Below are 11,144 nucleotides of genomic sequence, written 5' to 3'. Positions count from 1 at the left end.
AGAGTAGCATGGAGGGCACTACAGATTCGTCCTCTAACTTCTTTAAACTACAGATTCATCCTCTAACTTCAGAAATTGCACGTTATACCCCTTGCTTTATCGATTTGTGCATGAACGATCCCTTGACTTCTATTATGTAACTCACATTCAAATGACGCTTTGTTGCTAATTCTATGTCCTAGATGTTTATTAGCTCAATTTCTACTGGACTCACGTAAATGGTATCTCGTAAATATAATTTGCATGTTCATAGTGTTCCTATAAGAATAACATATAGGCACACCTAGAAGCTGTTAGGATTTTTGTCCTAATTTTCTGATCAAATTAAAATTTTATTTTTCTTAAAAGAAAAGGAATAATAATATTACCATAATTACTTTTAATTTTTTTTAAAGGAAAATATAATTCTTTTTCATATTTGGCTAGCCTCTTTCTTGAAGGAAATATTTTGGAACTCTATAAATAGAATACCATCTTCTCATACCTTCATTAAAGAGTTTTGTTTAGGGAGAGATTTTTCCCAATAAATTTTATATTTTTCAATATTAGTTTTCATATGTAGGTCATTTGATCAAAATATCAATAATATGTCTTTTAGTATCTATAATATGTCTTTTAGTATTATGATTTTCTTTGTCATCTGAATTACCGTTCTATGGTTTGCAAACAATGCCTTGTTGTAATAGTGTTTTCCATTTTTTTGATTGAATCATTGAAAAGTGTAGCACCAAGTTTTGTGCCCTCTTCATCAATTAAACTTCGGAAGCTTTCGAGTACCAGTTGTTGCTTTATTATATTTTTTTATTGGGCGACATCCTATCACTAAGACTTTTATTATGTTCATACGATTGAATGATTTCAATGCGCTAATTGGAACAACTTCAGTAATTGGATCCATTGTAATAGTAGCTCGAAGTTATTTCTGTCATTTGCAATTTTTCATCGTCAAATGAAATAAATTTTTGTTATATCATGAACATTACTCCTGCCAATCCTAATTTCTTATCAACCAACAAGAAAATTGAGATTTGTTTCGTTTGACGATGAAAAATTACAAACGATAGAAATTACTATGGGTTGCTATTGCAATGGATCCAATTACCGAAGTTGTTCCAATTAGTGCATTGAAGTCATTCAATTGTATGACCATACTAAAAGTCTTGGTGATAGGATGTGACCCAACAAAAGAATATAATAAAGCAATAATGGGTACTCAAAAGCTTCTGAAGTTTAATTGATGAAGAGGGCACAAAATTTGGTGCTACCCTTTTCAATGATTCAATAAAATAATGGAAAACATTATTACAACAAGACAATATTTGCAATGATAATTCAGATGACAAAGACAAACATAATACTAAAAACATATTATTGATATTTTGGTCAAATGACCTACATAAGAAACTAATATTGAAAAATATAAAATTTATTGGAAGAAAATCTCTCCCTAAACAAAATCCTTTAATGACTACTTTGTGCATGCTATCGTACTAAGGTATGAGAAGATGAATCTTTTATTTATAGAGTTCTAAAACTTTTTCTCTAAGAAAGAGATTGGTCAAATATGAAAAAAAATTATATTTTTTTTCAGAAAAAGTAAAAGTAATTATATTTTAATATTATATTTTTCTTATTTTTTTTTTCAATATTAGTTTTCATATGTAGATCGTTTGACCAAAATATCAATAATATGTTTTTCTTTATCATCTGAATTATCATTCTATAGTTTGCAAACTATATTAACTTCCGCATGACGCTTTCTCAATTTCGAACCCAACAAGTGATATTAGAGCCTATGATTCAAAGATCTAATAGTTTGATGAAACGTGATTGAAGCCTCCTACTTGACTTAGAAATAACTAGTTATTGATGGTCAAAGTTTTAATCGAATCCTTAATATATTATAAAGAATCTGTCTTAGAACTTAGAAGGAAAAACAAAATTGTCCTACATACGGAGAATATAAGCGGAATGGGGCTAATTGGTGTACGTGGGAGAAAGAATTGAGTCGAATTAGCTTCTTACTAGTATTACTTCTAGGTCTTGCACTCCAAAAGAGGGGAGGAGATTTGCAATACCATAATTTATACGTGAATCCATGCACTTTTTAGAAAAGCCATTTGGTGTAAACGGAGGTCCCTGGGTACATAGTTAATTCAAAATAAAGATTTTATTGAACGATAATTCACTATACAAATATTAAATATTATATAGTAAATTTTACCTCATAAAAAATTTAGATATCACAAATTACATAAAAACTCACAATTAATACAACTTTTATTATTAGACGTAGACATACGTAAAGTAACTGAAATTAATGAACTGAAAATCCAACGGAATAAAAGAAGAAATTTATGCCCCAAACTCCAAAGGAGTAACAGTACGATCCAAAAACTGCATTTCACTCTCTCAATTCAACGCTTTATTTTTGCTCCAGTGAAATTGGAATCCTCGTCACTGGTTAACGTGGCACAATATTATTGGCTAAGGCCCCACAAAATCACGGCGTTTTCCAAATTGTTCCATTCCATTCAATTCAATCAGCTCAAGCGCCGAGTCCCTAATCTTCTCCTTTTTCCCTCTTCCACTCCGTAAGGTTTCCCTCCATCTCCTCGCCGCTATTCGCCGGAAAATCCCTATCCGCCGTAGTTTATCCCATAGCTTTATCAATTTTCTTCATTTTTTAGCTCCTATTTTTTCATTATTATTATTATTATTTTTGATTATCGCGGTGTCCGAGCCAGCTTTAGCGCACCTCGACATAATTCCACGGGATAGGTATAAGGTAACTCTTAATTATTTGACCATTGCTAGTTTATTCATCGTGTGGTTCCGTGATTATTGCTTCTTAAAATATGAATTTCGATTTTAAGTTTTTTTTTGTATGGATAATTTGGTTATTATAGAATTCAGATGCCGACGAGTCAAGGAGGAGGAGGATCATCGAGGAGAAGTATATCGTTGACGAGCTCTTCTTCACTTGGTAAGAAGAAAGCAGCTGCGGAAAATGGAGGAGGACAACCGGATTCTGCTCGTCGGAAGTCGATTTCTGCATCGCGTTCTATGTATGTTTAATTCCTTTATTGAAGTAAGGTTAATTTGGATATGATGAATTTGTTTTTAGAAACTGAGGCGGCTTCACCTTATCGAGGATATGATCTTAGATAGGAGGTTATGGAGGATACGGATTAGGTAGATCGTTAGTTAGGTTGTGGAGAATTGTCTCGTTTTGTTCCTTCATATTAGTAGTTGTAGTAGTATTATTTTGAGGATTTCTTGTTATTCTATTTCTGTGAATATTTGCAAGTTTCTTGCAGTGAGATTATGTAGTATTTTGTTTTAGTGACTATTCCCTTTTAGTATGCTTTTGTCATGGTTTCTTTAGTATTTTGTCTTAAGCTCTTCTCTCTCGTTTTTTTTTCCCTTTTTATAAAGTGCTTGGTAATGTTTTTACTTGAGCTGAGGGTCTGGTGGGAACCACCTCTCTACCCCACAAGGTAGTGGTATGGTCGGCATACACATTGACCTCCCCGGACTCCACTTGTTGGATTATAGTATGTTAGGTTTCTGTAGCGTCATGACTCATGAATATCTTTAGCTCTGTTTTTACAGGAAGGATTGAATTCAAAATCAATCTTTTTTGTTGTGAAATGTATTGGTTCCAACACTCAAGTATGTAGAAGTATGGACGTTTTCTCATACATCCTTGGACTTTGCGCTTGTAAATTTGGGGGAGTTGTTGGTGCCATACGCACCGTTGTGTCCATCACATATTAGTAATAGTGTTGGATTTTGTTTTGCCACTCGCGCGAAATGATAGCCATGTGAAATTAAGCTATTTTTGATTCGTAAAGTGCTTTTTTCCCCTCCCAACTTGAACATTGGAGATGGATATGAGATCACGATCACATTCAAAAAATGAAGGTGGCGGATATGCGGATGTTGCGTTGGATGTGTGGGTCAACTAGGGGTGATAGAGTTCGGAATGAGACTATCCAGGAGAAGGTTGGAGTGACTTCGGTAGAGGACAAGATGCGGGAAGTCCGATTGAGATGGTTCGGACACGTGATGAGGAGAAGCACGGACGCTCTGGTTCGTAAGTGTGAGAGACTAGCTTTGGAGGGTTTTAGGTGGGCTAGGGGTAGGCCGAAGAAGTACTGGAGAGAGGTGATTAGGTGGGACATGGAGCAGTTACAGCTTACTGAGGACATGACCCTAGATAGGAGGATCTGGAGGTCGCGAATTAGGATAGAAGGCTAGTGTCGGTTTGGGTCGCCATTGTAGGGTATTACTTGGGGGGTGTACTATTTATTGCTACGCCATTCTGTTTCATGCTCTATTACGAAGTTGTTTACTCTTCCATGTCTAATATTATCTTTGAGTGTCGCATTTATGTTATGCCGTATTGTTTCATGCTTTATTATTATGGATTTGATTATTATTCATTGTCTTGAGCCGGGGGTCTATCTGAAACAACCTTTCTACTTCTTCGGAGGTAGTGGTATGGACTGCGTACATCTTACCCTCCCCAGACCCTACTATGTGGGAATATACTGGGTTTGTTGTTGTTGTTGTTATTTATAGCCGAGGAAAAAGGAAAGAGTTTATACTCCGAACTTATAATGTTTGGCGATAAAAAAGGTTTTATAGTTGGAACCTCAGCTCAATGACTGTTATCTTGTTGCAATCTTATCTGAAGTTGAAAAACTGCATGATGGAAGTGCTTAATTGCATGCTGCAATCATCTATAGATGAGTTGCAGTTAACAAGTGTCACATTAGAAGTCATTCTACTCGGTTATTTGTCATAATCACCTACATATATAGCTTTTCTAATAAACAAAGTAGCGCTTGTTGGCAATACACCCATGTCCATTACGCAAATGCTCCCACCATTCATTTTGAGTGGTTCAATTGGCTACAGTGTGCAAGCTTCCTTGAGGTTCTCTTTTGTTCAGTTTTTGGGTTTGAATTCAGTTCCCTTTTAGGTTGGTTAACTTTTTTTTTTGTCTCCAACTTAAGTTTTGGATATTGTTTACCAATTTAAGTCTTTGGTTCTTTGTTATGTTCTTGATACATGCAATGAAAATTAATTTAGTAACTAAGCATAGCTAGAGATTCTTTTGCTAGTGAGAGTAACTTTAAATAACTTGTTTTGCTTTCTACCCCAACTTGTTTTTTACTGAGACGTAATTGTTATATTGCTTTCAAGTTGGTATCAATAATAGTCACTCCAAGAAGTAATCATCGTTTATATGTGCTTATTTGAGTCTTGGTAGTTTTTTTCTCACACATTTGGAACAGGGGACTGACTGGAGAGCGCACAGTGAGGAGCTTACGGCTCTCAAAGGCCCTAACAGTACCTGATGCTACAAGTATTTATGAAGCTTGCCGCAAGATGGCTGCTCGCAGAGTTGATGCTTTGTTATTGACCGATTCAAATACATTACTATGTGGTATTCTGACAGACAAGGTTTGACTTTAATCTTGCAAAAAGGCTGTAAAATATTTAACAAATAGAAGTTTGTAAAGCTGCCTATATCGCTGATGCTTTTCCTTTACCCACTAAGGTGATATCTTTAACTAATTCTTCATGCATCCTTTTCTTTTATTTCCTTTGGGCAAATTGAAGGATATAGCAACAAGGGTTATTGCTCCAGAAGTTAATATACAGGAAACACCAGTTTCAAAGATTATGACGAAAAATCCCGTTTTTGTGCTTTCTGACACACTTGCTGTGGAAGCTTTGCAGAAAATGGTGCTAGGTTGGTGTATTTGAAATAACTAAAGCTGTTAACTTTTTTAACAACGTTCCAACATCTTATGTTTGTCTTTACAACAGGAAAATTTAGACATTTGCCAGTTGTAGATAATGGAGAGGTCATTGCCTTGCTTGATATAGCAAAATGCCTTTATGATGCGATTGCTCGCCTCGAAAGGGCAGCTGAGAAAGGAAAGGCCATTGCAGCTGCTGTTGAAGGAGTTGAAAAGCACTGGGGGACATCTGGCTCCGGTTAGTTTAGAATTTTGTGTGTTACTGTTCTTCATTGGTGCAGTGTAGGAGTGTCTATCTATTGACTGTGTTTGTCAAGTTCATGTGATTGACTAAAGTTTTTGATTGGTCTTGAAGTACATTTATTAACCTTCCCATATTTTTTGCTTTTAGCAAGTTCCAATACATTTATAGAAACACTTCGGGAGAGATTGTTCAGGCCTTCACTGTCTACCATCATTCCTGAAAATTCAAAGTAGGTAATACCTTCATTTCTAGAATAGTTTAACCTTCTAAGTCATCTGCAGGCGAGTCAGTATCTGTTGTGCATTTGTGGTGTTCCTAGGATTGTTACAGTAGAACCAAATGATACTGTTCTAGCCACAGCCAAAAAGATGCTTGAATGTCGCACAAGCTCTGCAATCATAACAGTTGGCAACAAACCACGAGGGATTTTAACGTTAGTAGTTTTCCCTTGTATCCACAATTTTACTTTTATCTATTCTGAGCTTTAATGTAATGGCATATTTATCATCTCATTAGATGATTTGCTTCATGGACAATGCAGTTCAAAGGACTTACTGATGCGAGTCATAGCACAAGATCTTTCCCCGGAGTCCACTCTTGTCGAGAGGGTAATCTCTCTCTCTCTCTCTCTCTCCTGATAATTGAGGTGATATCTTTTTTCGGGATAGTTCTCTGGTCATTATCAAAGTAAAGGGTTTAAACTATACTAGTTCTTTAAATTATTGGAACTTATATTTTTTCATTCTTTTTTGTTTCCCTTCCTTTCTTGAGATTTTAGAGATTAGTTGTATGATCTCTAATAACTTTCATGCTGTTTTGCATCTAACATCCAGGTAATGACCCCGAATCCAGAATGTGCTTCAATAGATATGCCTATTGTTGATGCTTTACATACAATGCATGATGGGAAGTTTTTACACCTTCCTGTTATTGACAAAGGTATCATTCACCTCCAGTTACACTTTGAGTCCAGTATCTTCTTTTTTCCAGATTTCTTTAAATTTTTAGTTCTTCTTTGTGGCAGCGGGAACTGTTGTTTCAGTTCTTGATGTACTTCATATTACTCATGCAGCTGTAGCCACGGTAAGGCAGTACATGTGAATGTATCAATGTTTTACTTCTTAACTCATCATAAGCAACTGTTATCTTTAGGGCTATCATTTTGGTGGTCAAATCACCTTCTGAATACGGCCTTGTATGTAATTACCTCATTCAAGTCTTGACTATTTTATTATTTTGCCATGTATCCATGTATATTCGAAGACATAACTCTAGTTTGATCTTTCAAGTTGAAATCCTGCTAACCACTTTGTTAAGACTGACTCTTGCTGAAAGTAAAATATGTTGTCAGTTTACCTATGTAAAAGAAGTTCCTACTTTGCTGAATGTGTGAATAGAATATTGAAGGAGGCTTATTTTATATTTGTTGCGTTTTAAATTTTCTCAAGCTTAATATTTAACTTTTTTCTTAAGTTTGAAACATGAATATTTCAACCAATCCTTTAGCCGTTGTCGCTGCTGTTTGTGCTTTATGTACAATGTATTTCCTGGGAAGTATGTTTATGTTCCAGAGTCTTTTGTATATCTAACAATTAAATATGAGTAATTGGTTAAGTTGTTGTACTCGCTTTGAGTTGGAAGCTGCTCAATTTATTTACATATGTATTTTTAAAAACTCACCTTTGCTTCATTATTTGATAGAAGCTTCATGAGGGTTAAATTTTGTGAGGCACCTCTTCGATTGTTTATATTATGTCAAAATAGGTATTCTAGGATGTCATTAAGTTTAAAGTAGCAAACAATCTTGTGGAATGTTGAAAATTTTTGCCGCGTAGTATTTTAATCTTAGTTTCTAATTTCTATATCTAATTTTGTTTTGTTCTTTTTTTTCCCAAAGATTCTGGAAATTTATTTCAAGAACTGTTATTCACTAATCAGGTGGGAAATGCTGCTGGAGTAAATAATGAAGCTGCAAACTCTATGATGCAAAGATTTTGGGATTCAGCTATGGCATTGACTCCGGATGATGATGATGAGACACGGAGGTTAAGGCCTTAATCTCTTATCTGTGAACTCATTTTCTTTTCCTTTTGTATTATCTCTCACATTTTTTAGTTGACATTTCAGTGAGAATTCCTTGAAATTGGCTTCTGACTGGACAGAAGCAGGAAGATCTACTCCCTATCCTTCATCTAGCCAGCCAAATAGTTTTTCATTCAAGATTAAAGACAAAAAGGGGAGGATGCACAGATTCAACTGTGGTATGTTTAAATAATGTGTTTAATTAACAAAAAGTTTAGGCACTTTTCAATGTTATCATGTATGACCTTTTGTATCTTTTTATGCACACCTAAGGAATGGCCTTTTATCCCTTTTTTTCTTTTGGTACACCCATGAGGTTTCCCTGTAGGTATAGAAGATTTGGTGTCGTTCATTGAAAATCACATCTTTTTGTAAAATTTTTTACTTTTCATATACCTCTTGTTTGCAGCTGTTTTATGCTCTTTGTTTTAAAAATCTTATTACTTGATTTAAGAATCATATATGAACTTGTGTATCTTGTACCTGGAAATTGTTGTTTCCATTGGCCCATTTGTTTCTATATGTATTCAGGATTAATCATGCAGTACGTTGATATATGTGAACAAAACAAGAAAATGTGCACCTCCATTTTCTCTCTTTCAGGCATATTGGGACTTGCCTCACAAACTATCATACTTTTCCCAGGGGTCTCGACTTCTATCAAATTTATTACATTAGTTCTGTCCTTTCAACTGTTTCCATTGTGTTATTCTTTTGTTCCTTATGTTGGTGCTCTTGAGTTTCTCCATCAGGCATTGTGTATTCAGCAGTGTGTTGCTTGCTCATTTTTATTATGATTAGCGAGACATTGAACTCTGGTTATACCCTTATTGGGAAAAAGTGGAATTTGTTCTTTTATTCTCTTGAAAACCAACTCTAGGAAATTGATGTAATGTTTGTGCTTTGATGAGCTTCATAATTCAACAATTATGATAATTTCGACACGCTTGATGGCCCTATTTATTTTTATAATATTTCAGATATTCGGAACATGACAGATCTAATAGCTGCAATAATTCAGAGAGTGGGGGGTGACATTGACAGAAACAATCTTCCTCAGATTCTGGTTGAATGCATTAATTTTTCCTCGTTCATTTGAATGATTTTTCTCTTGGTTTTCCCTGTCTGAGCAAGTTGATAATTTTGATTCAAGAACATTTACTCTCTTGCAGTATGAAGATGAAGATCATGACAAGGTTGTGCTGGCATCAGATAGTGATCTTAAAGCAGCTGTTGAGCATGCAAGATCTTCAGGTTGGAAGGTATGTATGATTGGCTTTCCCCTGGCCTTGGGATTTGACGCATGATTTAGTTAATGTGAATGAACATTAACCCTAGTAACAGGAAAGAAGATTGACTTATGATTAGTTAATAAATGTTGTTGGTCTCTTTTCTTGATTACGAAATAAGGACTGATGACAAAAGCTAAACCTGAACAGGGGCTCAAATTGCACCTAGACTATTCAGGAACAACCGGTGATAGCTTGGACTATGCTCGTACTGAATCTGCTTGGGCCTCGGCCTATAGCACTGTTGCAGCTGGTGCTGCATTAGTTGCGGGTTTAGGCATAATAGCATTCTTAAGGAGATCCGCTAACTAATTACTTGAAAGAAGTTAAACTCTTGATAAACCGAGGAACGGAGCAACACAATGATAATGAGCTCGGTGGGTCAATTTGATTAGAACGAATGTTGGTGCTATAGAATTGCGTTGCTCTATATTGGAATCACTTACTTTTCCTTTTTGTCTGCTATCCACATTTGCAGGTTTTGATTTTTTTTTTTCGCGATGTAAATTACACCCTATAAGTATAATTCCCTTACCTTGAAGTTGTCTTCAAGAATGAACTGGCAACTGCTATGCAGATTTTAGTGGCAAGAGTTGTCAGGAATTTAAATGTCATGCGGGGCTGTGATTTGTTAAAACAACTACGTTTGATAACAATTGCTGTAATGTAAGAGTGTTGTTAGCTTGGCTATTGAAGTTGTGTATAACAACATTTGCCAACTTTCTTCTTTCGGTGCTATGGTAGATTTCAATGGTTTTAACTTTTTTAAGACTCTAGATTCTGTTCTGACGGGATGTAGGGATTACAAGCCAATGGGTCGAAGTACTATGAAGAACATAGATTAAGAATATTTATCATTCTAAATGTCAGTTCTACAACGAAGGGTATATCGGTAATGTAAACTTCTTCATGGCTAAGTTATAAATGTATGTATATTGATATGTTCTGTTAAAGTGTATCAAAAATGTTGTTTAATTCTCGAGCCGGTCGATTTTGCAATCACCACCAGATGCGCGTTTTCGGGCCGTTTGATCAATGACACACGTCACTTTCCCTTCAGCTGAAAAATCGCCGTATTTTATTTCTTCACCAGACCCAGACAAGTAGTACAAGTTTAAAGTAGAGTCAAACTTTGTCCTAAAAGGTTCTCCATAGTACAAGGGTAGTACGCATTACAAAAACTACTGGTAATTCTCATCTTTCACTTTGTCCTTTTTCACCTTGATATTCTCATCTTACCCTTTAACAAATTAGTGGTAATTCCTAAAAAGTACAAGATAATTTTATCAACATATACTTCATTAAACTTTATCTCTTCTCAAATTAAGACCCGTTTTGTTATGAAAATTATTTTTTTTTTAAGTTGGAGTTGGAGTTGAAAATAAAGTTGGAGTTGTGTTTGATCATGAATATAAATTAAAGTTATTTTTGAAATTTTGTGAGAGAATATGAGTGAAAAAAGAAAAAATAAGTAAAACTTGTTTTTGCTTTTCCAAATAATTTTTCGGAATTGGAGTTGGAAAATTCATGGCAAATGGAACGTGTATTCACTTTTTTTCATTAAAATGAAATAATTTTTCGGAAAAAAGAAAAAAATTTCTATGGCCAGACGGCTACTTACACTGTTTACATTTTATTTAAAAAGTAATAAATTTGAAAGGGCATGAGGAACTTAATCTAAAAACAGATACTACTTATTTAGCACCCAAATACAAGTAATAAATTTGAAAGAGCATGAGGAACTTAATTTAA

The 11,144-nt window shown here is 34.9% G+C and overlaps 1 protein-coding gene across 4 annotated transcripts; it reads left to right on the top strand.

The window, feature by feature from the left end:
• The first annotated feature begins 2,407 nt into the window (after nucleotides 1-2,407).
• On the top strand, nucleotides 2,408-10,111 carry LOC107875860 (CBS domain-containing protein CBSCBSPB5). 4 transcript variants are annotated; one of them, XR_007056795.1, is made up of 16 exons: nucleotides 2,408-2,788; nucleotides 2,917-3,068; nucleotides 5,307-5,475; nucleotides 5,635-5,767; nucleotides 5,845-6,015; nucleotides 6,169-6,250; nucleotides 6,341-6,454; nucleotides 6,563-6,629; nucleotides 6,855-6,960; nucleotides 7,046-7,104; nucleotides 7,960-8,066; nucleotides 8,149-8,282; nucleotides 9,084-9,169; nucleotides 9,276-9,365; nucleotides 9,543-9,769; nucleotides 9,871-10,111. XR_007056795.1 is itself a non-coding variant. In XM_047413951.1 (15 exons), exons 2-15 carry the CDS (start codon nucleotides 2,917-2,919, stop codon nucleotides 9,702-9,704), a joined length of 1,632 nt encoding a protein of 543 aa, XP_047269907.1. In that variant the 5' UTR covers nucleotides 2,408-2,788; the 3' UTR covers nucleotides 9,705-10,111. The 4 variants fall into 4 exon arrangements, 2 of the variants coding, with proteins under 2 accessions (XP_047269907.1, XP_016578213.1); XR_001675898.2 differs by having other exon boundaries at nucleotides 2,409-2,788; nucleotides 2,910-3,068; XM_047413951.1 differs by having other exon boundaries at nucleotides 9,543-10,111.
• Nucleotides 10,112-11,144: the final 1,033 nt, after the last annotated feature.

The sequence above is a fragment of the Capsicum annuum genome, chromosome 6 (assembly GCF_002878395.1).
Source record: "Capsicum annuum cultivar UCD-10X-F1 chromosome 6, UCD10Xv1.1, whole genome shotgun sequence".
Lineage (NCBI taxonomy): Eukaryota > Viridiplantae > Streptophyta > Magnoliopsida > Solanales > Solanaceae > Capsicum > Capsicum annuum.
This window is presented reverse-complemented; position numbering and strand designations above follow the sequence as displayed.

Coding starts and splice junctions, on each gene's coding strand:
- LOC107875860 (XM_047413951.1), top strand. CDS start 2,917: ATGCCGACGAGTCAAGGAGGAGGAGGATCATCGAGGAGAAGTATATCG. Junction 5,476..5,634: donor GTGGTATTCTGACAGACAAG/GTTTGACTTTAA, acceptor GGCAAATTGAAG/GATATAGCAACAAGGGTTAT. Junction 7,105..7,959: donor CTCATGCAGCTGTAGCCACG/GTAAGGCAGTAC, acceptor TTCACTAATCAG/GTGGGAAATGCTGCTGGAGT.